At 42.8% G+C, this 8,886-nt stretch overlaps 1 protein-coding gene across 1 annotated transcript; it reads right to left on the bottom strand.

Annotated features, from left to right (window-relative positions):
- Positions 1 to 2,904: 2,904 nt before the first annotated feature.
- On the bottom strand, positions 2,905 to 8,491 carry LOC138873875 (uncharacterized). Its single transcript, XM_070152363.1, has 3 exons — positions 8,351 to 8,491; positions 3,555 to 3,768; positions 2,905 to 3,323 (listed from the first exon to the last, which is right to left on the bottom strand). Exons 1-3 carry the CDS (start codon positions 8,489 to 8,491, stop codon positions 2,905 to 2,907), a joined length of 774 nt encoding a protein of 257 aa, XP_070008464.1.
- Between the last annotated feature and the right edge of the window lie 395 nt (positions 8,492 to 8,886).

Here is an 8,886-nt window from a genome sequence, read left to right as displayed (position 1 = left end):
GTTGTCTTCGGACGGCGGGAATGATGTCCTTAGACCATGATGTACTAGGCCATGAAGCGTATGATAAGGGATTCGCAGGCCATGAAATGATGTTCTCGAGCTATGAGGATGGTGCTTCCGAACCATGAAGCCTTTGAATAATGATATGCAAAAGATTAAAAGAGATCCTTAGGCCATGACATGGTGTTCTCGGGCTATGAAGATAGTGCCTCCAAATGATGACGCCTTTTGGATGAGTTGGCAATATTTCAGCCCATGAAAGATGTAGTAGTATGATGCGGACAAGACAGAGCTTAGTCTTGCGAATTGAAGGGCAGAGCTTAGCCCGTAAGAAAAGCGAGATAATAGTGCTTGGGATAACGCTTAGTTTCGAAGAAAATTGGAGGCAGAGCTTAGCCTCGGAAGGCAGAATGATAGCCTTATGCAAAGATGTGAATGCAGATGGAGGTAGAGATTAACCTCGGAAGGTAGAATGGTAGCCTTATGCAGATTGGAAGGCAAAGTAGTAGCCTTATGCAATGCAGATGTAGATGGAGACAACATTTAGTCTCGGAAGGCAGAATAGTAGCCTTATGCAAGTTGGAAGGCAGAATAGTAGCCTTATGCAAGAATGCAGATGGAGAGAGTGTTTAGTCTCGAAAGGCAGAATGGTAACCTTATGCAAATTGGAAGGCAGAATAGTAGCTTATGCAAGAATGCAGATGAGGTAGAGCTTAACCTCGGAAGGCAGAATGGTAGCCTTATAAAGTAACAAATGACAATAGAGTTTTCTTAGCTGATAACAGATTGCGGCGTTGTGATTACTGGGAGCATTGTGACATACGGGGCATCACTGGTGTGTGCTTATAGCAAATGTTGGCAAGTGCAACGGTTCTGAGATTCGTATTCTTGAACAATGTTTGTCCCATGGGCGTATAGTATGTTTAATGATTTCGCAATCCCAGTGCCTGCATTCAAAGAAAAATCGGGAGTTTTGCAAGGGGAAAGGTTAGTTTGTATCCCCGTTGGCTTGGCTTGACTCGTTCGGCTCTGATCTAGTGATACCGTCTGTATCATTGGGGTAATGTTGCTAAACAAAGCAGTTTCAATAATAATCATGCATGATTTTGTAAAAGTATGACACAAATGTATAATTAAAAATAGCTTTTAGATGAGCCGCCGACTGTGACGTAGCTCGGGACATTGCAACCTTTCCTGCTGCAGAATTTTGAGGGTCCTCCTCAAAATTCTGCCCGGTTTGATGGGTTGACATTTCTGACTGTTGTTCGTACGACGATCGGCTGAAATTACTCTGGAATTTTGAGGGTCCTCCTCAAAATTCTACCCCAGTTTCTAATTGCGGGGGGAGATGAATTTTTTATTGAATTGTGATCGAACCCATAAGGCTGCCTACATATCCCCTCTTAAACGGGAATCAGGTCAGGCGTAGTTCAATTTACATCATATAAGGAAAGCATAAAGATTACACATAGTAACACTTGACTGCATCTGAATTGATCGGCTTTGGCCAAACTTCTCCGTCCATTTCTACAAGTATGAGGGCTCCTCCTGTCAAAACCCGGTGAACCATGTATGGACCCTACCAGTTGGGAGAGAACTTCCCTTTGGCTTCATCTTGATGCGAAAAAATTTTCTTCAACACCAGCTGTCTCGGTGTGAACTGTCTTGGCTTTACTTTTTTGTTGAAGGGACTGGACATTCTATTCTGATAGAGTTGACCATGCAGACTGCATTCATCCTCTTTCTATCTATAAGGGCTAAATGCTTATAACGATTTTTCACCTACTCTGCGTCGTCGAGCTCAGCTTCTTATATGATCCTTAGGGAAGGAATTTCTATCTCAGCGGGAATGACAACCTTTGTACCGTAAACCAGCATGTAAGGGGTTGCCTCGGTTGATGTGCGGACTGTGGTGCGATACCCCAATAGAGCAAATGATAACTTCTCGTGCCACTATTTATGCTTATCTATCATTTTCCTTAATATCTTCTTGATATTCTTGTTGGCGGCTTCTACAACTCTATTCATTTGAGGCCTGTAGGCTGTGGAATTTTTGTGTCTGATCTTGAAAGTTTCACACATAGCTTTCATCAAGTCGTTGTTGAGGTTGGAGCCATTATCAGTAATGATTGACTCTGGAATTCTGAATCGACAAACAATATGGTCGCGGACAAAGTCTGCCACGACTTTCTTAGTCACTACTTTGTAAGATGTTGCTTCGACCCATTTGGTGAAATAGTCGATAGCTAGTACGATAAACCTGTGTCTGTTGGAAGCGACATGCTCGATTGGTCAAATAACATCCATTCCCCAAGCGGCGAACGACCGCAATGAGCTTGTTGTGTGAAGCTCGCTTGGAGGTACCTTTATCATGTCTGCATGTATCTCACAGTGGTGGCATTTCTGGACATACTGGATGCAGTCCGTTTCCATAGTCATCCAAAAGTAACCAGCTCGGAGTATCTTCTTTGCTAAGATAAAACCATTCATATGTGGACCGCAAGTCCCAGCATGAATTTCCTCTAGCAGCCTGGATGCTTCCTTTGCGTCGACACATCTTAATAGTCCCAAATCAATAGTCCTCTTATACGGGAATCCTCCACTATGAAAGAAGTTGTTGGACAATCTCCAAAGTGTGCGTTTCTGAGCAGGATTAGCAAGCTCCGGGTACTCTCCTTTTGCCAAATATTCCTTGATATCACGAAACCAGGGCTTTCTGTCTGCTTCCTCTTCAACATGGGCACAGTAAGCTGGCTGATTGTGGACTTTCACCGGAATGGGATCAATGAAATTCTTGTCGGGATGTTGTATCATAGATGATAGGGTAGCCAATGCATCGACGAACTCATTCTTGATTCTGGGAACATGCTGGAATTCTATCTTCGTGAACCTCTTTCTCAATTCCTATACATGATGCAGATATGTGAGTATCTTGGAGTTCTTAGTTGTCCATTCTCCTCGTGCCTGATGTATAAATAAGTCTGAATCTCCAATTACTAGTAGCTCTTTAACGTTCATGTCAATGGACATTTTGATCCCCAAGATGCAGGCTTCATACTCGGCCATATTGTTGGTGTAGGGGAACCTGAGTTTGGTAGACATCAGATAATGCTGATCGATTTCTGATATTAGGACAACTCCTATGCCAACTACTTTGAAGTTTGCTGCTACATCGAAGAACATTCTCCAACTATCATAGCATTCCCCAATGTCTTCTCCTATGAACGATACCTCTTCATCAAGAAAATACGTTTTCAGGGGTTCGTATCCTCCATCCACAGGGTTTTCATCTAGGTAGTCTGCCAGTGCATGTCCCTTGACCGCTTTTTGAGTTACATAAACAATGTCGAACTCACTCAATAGGATTTGCCACTTGGCTAGCTTGCCATTGGACATGGGCTTCTAAAATATGTACTTTAAAGGATCCATCCTTGATATGAGATATGTAGTATAGGCGTAGAAGTAATGTCTCAGCTTTTGCGCTACCCAAGTCAAAGCACAACAGGTGCATTCCAATAGAAAATACCAGGCCTCGTACGGGGTGAACTTCTTACTGAGATAATAAATGGCTTTCTCCTTCCTCCCCGTTTTATCGTGTTGCCCCAGAACGCAACCAAAAGCTTCATCTAACACTGCAAGGTAGAGTAATAAGGGTCTACCTGGCTCGAGCGGGACTAAGACTGGTGGTGTTGATAGGTACTCCTTGATTTTGTCGAAGGCCTTTTGGCAATCATCAGTCCATTTGGTGGCGGCGTCCTTCTTCAATATCTTAAAGATTAGCTCACAGATAACTGTGACTGTGGTATGAATCGGCAGATGTAGTTAAGCCTTCCCAAGAACCTCATCACATCCTTTTTATTCTTTGGCAGTGGCAGTTCCTAAATAGCTTTGGCTTTTGAAGGATCCAGTTCTATTCCTCGGCGACTCACAAAACCCGAGCAATTTCCCAGTAGGAACCCCAAATGCGCACTTTGCGGGGTTTTGTTTCAGGTTGTATCTCCGCAGTCTATTGAAGAACTTCCTCAGATCTTCTATGTGGTTAGTGGCCTTCTTGGATTTGATAATAACATCATCCACATATACCTCTATCTCCTTGTGTATCATATCATGGAAAATGGTAGTCAACATGTAGGTGGCCCCTACATTCTTCAGGCTGAATGGCATCATCTTGTAACAGTACACTCCCCATGGCGTAATGAAAGCCGTTTTCTCGGTATCTTCCTCATCCATCTAGATCTGATGATAACTAGTGAAGCAATCTACGAATGACTGTAACTCATGCTTGGTGCAATTGTCAATCAGGATATGTATATTTAGAAAATGGAAGTCGTCTTTCGGACTGGCCTAGTTGAGATCCCGGTAGTCGACACAAACTTTGACCTTCCCATCCTTCTTTGGCACTAGCACAATGTTAGCCAACCATGTCGGGTATTCTACTACCCTGAGAACCTTAACTTTGATCTGCTTGTTGACTTCTTCCTTGATTTTCAAACTCATATCAGGCTTGAACTTTCTGAACTTTTACTTTACCGGTGGACACATTGGATTGATTGGCAGTTTGTGAGCCATAATAGACGTACTCAGACCAGTCATGTCATTATACGACTAGGCGAATATGCCCTCATACTCCTTTAGAAATTTTGTGTATTCTTTCTTTTCTGATGGCGATAGGTGAATGCTGATTTGCATTTCATTGACGTTTTTTGCATTCCCCAGATTGGTAATTTCAGTCTCATCTAGGTTGGACTTAGGTTTGTTCTCAAAGTTCTCAACTTCTTTGACAATCTCGTCAGGTATGTCATTTTCCTCTGAATCAATGGCCGTTTGTTGCGTTGTCTCATTACATGTAACAGTCATTGGTTCATCAAGACAAGTAATAGTAATGTTGTATAGGTAATGTCATGAGAGAAAATGATAGCAATAAGTATTGATTCATGAGAAAAGTCAAAATGCTTTTTGATAATTTGAATAACTGTTTTGAACATTGAATATCTTTTTACGGAAATTGAAAAATGCGAAAAGGAAATAGTGAATAATGCTTGTTTTAGCCTTGCTACCCCGAGGCTCGTTGGGCTTTGGTTGTCCTGATGATCCAATTCTTGAGATGTGCCCCTCTGCTCACAGACTATATGGAAGGGCCGTCCTCCCTTTCCTCCTCGAGAATAACGCAACAATCCATGTTATTGTCCCCTAGAAATATGTTTTTCACTACTGCAAGTGCCTCTTCTTCATCTGACCCATAAATAATGTCAGCCTATTGGAAAGTCTGCTCCAGATGCAGTATTGGCTACTCTAGTGGGTAGCAAGGACCGCGCCATGGTGGTGACCAATTATTGAATTCTTCCCAGGTGTATTCATATCCCAAACCGAATGTAGTGTCATACTTCTTGAGTTTTATGAGTTTAGAGATTCCTTGGAGGTTCTTGTCGAGCCCTTTGCCGGTTCGTACCCACTCCAACTTAGTATACTCTCGATTTTGTTATCCCACCATTTGTCTTTGTCGATAACATTGACCCGCTCAATGTGGTGGTAAGTTTCTCCACCCAGCTTCCTTCTTCTCTAGATTGCTGGAATGGTTTGGCGATTATATATAGGATTGCTACCGTCGTCATGAATGATCACTTCCTGGTGATTCCATTTGAACTTTACTGCCTGATATAGCATTGATGCTACGACCCAGCAACATGAATCCACGGCCGTCCCAACAGCAACTTGTAAGACGCTGGTACATCTATCACTTGGAAATCGACCTCGAACTAGGTTGGCCCCATCTGCAAGCATAGAATAATCTCACCAATGGTGAACCTCTAAGAACCATCGAAGGCTTTCACAGTAATTGCTCCATCCTTTATCTCATGCATCCATTTACCCAACTTCTTGAGTGTTACCAGCGGACAAATGTTAAGACTGGAATAGCTATCGATCAAGATTCTGGTGATGAAATAATCTTCGTATTGCACGGTGATGTACAGTGCTTTGTTGTGCCCCAGCCCTTCGGGTGGCAGCTCGTCCTCATGAAAGGTGATCTTATGGATTTCTAGCACATGTCCTACCATATTAGCCACTTCCCCGCTTGTGATGTTACTTGGTACGTACACTTCATTTAGTACCTTTAACAAAGCATTCTTATGCGTCTCAGAATTTTGTAGCAAGGAGAGAATGGATATTTGTGTTGGCGTCTTGTTTAACTGGTCGATGACCGAATATTCCTTGGCCTATATTTTCCTCCAAAGGTCGTCTGGACCTGTCTCAAACAGGGGCGGCCGATTACAGGCCTACTTGCTTGATTCATATAGATGTTCAAGAGTATAGACTCTACCAGTTCTTGTCATACCCTGTGCTGCAATAGTTTCTTCAATCCTGACCTTGCCCTTTCTTCTCGCCTAGGCTCTATAGTCCCAGGGTATGACATTTGTATAGAATGGTGTCATGGTTGACATTACCACTGGGATTGGCGTGGCTATCCTCACTTCAAACGAAATATGTGCCTTGGGTGGCAAGACTGCAACCTCAAATGATGCGGGTGTATTTGCTAGAGACACTAACTCAACCTCAATTGGTGTTGGTATCTTTGCGGATGGAATGGTTTCAAACTCGAGAGGTACAAACATATTCACCTCAGCGTCCTCAGATGGTTGGATCTGGACTATGATTGGGTTGAGAGTAATTGTTGGTTTCTTTGGGTCATCACCTTCTGCAATCAACCCGATTGATCCCTCTGTATCCTAGTCATCTTCTACTTCAATCATGTAGATATCTCTACCCTTAGTTTGGCAGAGAGTTGCGGACGTTTGGAGCGGGTTCCTTTGCCACAATAATCTTATTATCAATCAAAGACTGTATTTTGTCTTTCAAGGAGCGACACTCATCGATGGTGTGCCCTTTTATGCTTGAGTGGTATGCACATGACTTGTTTGGATTAACCCACTGAGAAGAATTCTCGGGGGTTGCAGTAGGGATGTGGGTGATATAACCATCAGCTTTGAGTCTCTCATACAACTGGTCGATGGGTTCGACGATGGATGTATATTGTTTTGGAGGTTTGCGATCAAAATTAGGTCGAGGTCTACGGAAGTTTTGGGGTGCAAGGGGTGATTGATAATGAAACGGTTGAGCATTATAAGTTTGGTAGACATGAGCAGGTTGGGAGTATCTGGGTGAAGTAGGTTGATATGTAGGAGGTGAAGATGATTGATAAGTTGGTGGCGGAGCTTGGTACGAGGGTGAGGGTGCTTGGTAATTTGGAGTTGGCTGGTATATGAGTGGAGGTGTTGGGTAAGTTTGGTATTTGAGGAGAGACTTGGTCCTTTGTGCAACCATCACGGCCCTTACGTCCCTTTTCTTGGACACACCACCGGACTGTAAAGCCTTATTTGTAGCTTGCAAGGCTTCGAAGTTTGTAACCATATTACTTTTGATGCCTTCTTCGATTCTTTCACCTAGTTTGATAATGTTAGAGAACTTGTGGTTCTCAATCATCATCAGCCGCTCATAGTATTGTGGGTCCTAGGCCCGGACAAAGAACTTGTTTATTTGCTCCTCTTCTAAGGCAGGTCTGACCTTAGCAGCTTCGGACCTCCAACGAGTAGCATACTCGTGAAATGTCTCTGTGGGCTTCTTCTTTAAATTCTAGATATAGAACACGTCTCGTGCATTCTCTGTGTTAAACCTGAATCTATCCATAAAGTTAGATGCCATGCCTACCCAGTTTGACCACTTCTTGGGATCTTTACTGATGTACTAAGATAATGCATCTCCTATCAAACTCCTCATGAACAGCTTTATGTGGATCCTTTCATCTTTCCCTACTCCAACCAGCTTGTCGTAATATGTTCTTAGATGGACCCTTGGATCACCCGTACCACTAAACATTTTGAACTTAGGAGGTTTGTACCTCTCAGGCAGTTCGATATCAAGCTATATGAAAAAGTCCTCATAGCTTAGTCCTTCGATTCACTTGCTTCCCTCAAGGCCCTAAATTTGGCAGTCAATTTCTTGAGTTCCTCGGCCAAGTTCTTGATAAACAGATCCTTTCATTAGACTCAGATGTGCATAAAATAGGTTGGGTGGAGTGTGGAATAGTCTCCACGCAGATAGGAGTGTTATGGTGGCCTGGTGTATGGGTGGGGAAATGGTCATTTGCGGAGTTCCGAGGTTCTAGGATGAGTAGTGGAGTGTTGTTTAGGGTATGACAGGTGTTACATTGGTTCTTTGGTGGAGCAATGTGATGGTGATGAGTGGGATGATTCTGTTGTTTTGGGATATCTTGAGGAGGTGTAGGGTTTTGAGTGTTGGAGGAGTTGATATCTGGGGTGTTGAGGGAAAATGATAGGCTTGCCAGATTTCTGACCTGATCGAGCTCTTCCTGGAATTTCAACAGTTTCTGTTCAAGCTGTGACACATTCTCGTTAGGAACCCGAATATCCTGGCCATCAGTGGCCTCTACCCGTTCAGCCGTGTTCTCCTTCCTAATGTTGTTCAAATCTTCCATCTTGCCTTTGTTCTTACTTTTAATAGGACTAAGAGGAGGAGTGGGTGGAGGGACCCTGGATCTTGTGAAATAAGATAATGATGTCAAAGTACACGAACTAACCTTTGGGGAGGGGGAATAATAAAAACAAAAATAAAAATAAAAGGTAATGAAGTCTGAGGATTATGAAAAGTATTGCAATATTTAAACACAGAGTGCGGGAGCCTGTCCTAATTTGGGAACCTCTTTGTGCCTGAGGTAGGCCTAACAACAAATTGATTTGGAGAACTTTTAATGCTAATAAATGCTTCATTTCATAATATAAAAATAGACGAATCCCAAAATGATACTAAGATAATAACAAGTCACTACCGACACTTAGCCTTATTACATTTGGAAAGCGAGTAAACCTAATC

The sequence above is a fragment of the Nicotiana sylvestris genome, chromosome 1 (genome assembly GCF_000393655.2).
Source record: "Nicotiana sylvestris chromosome 1, ASM39365v2, whole genome shotgun sequence".
NCBI lineage: Eukaryota > Viridiplantae > Streptophyta > Magnoliopsida > Solanales > Solanaceae > Nicotiana > Nicotiana sylvestris.
This window is presented reverse-complemented; position numbering and strand designations above follow the sequence as displayed.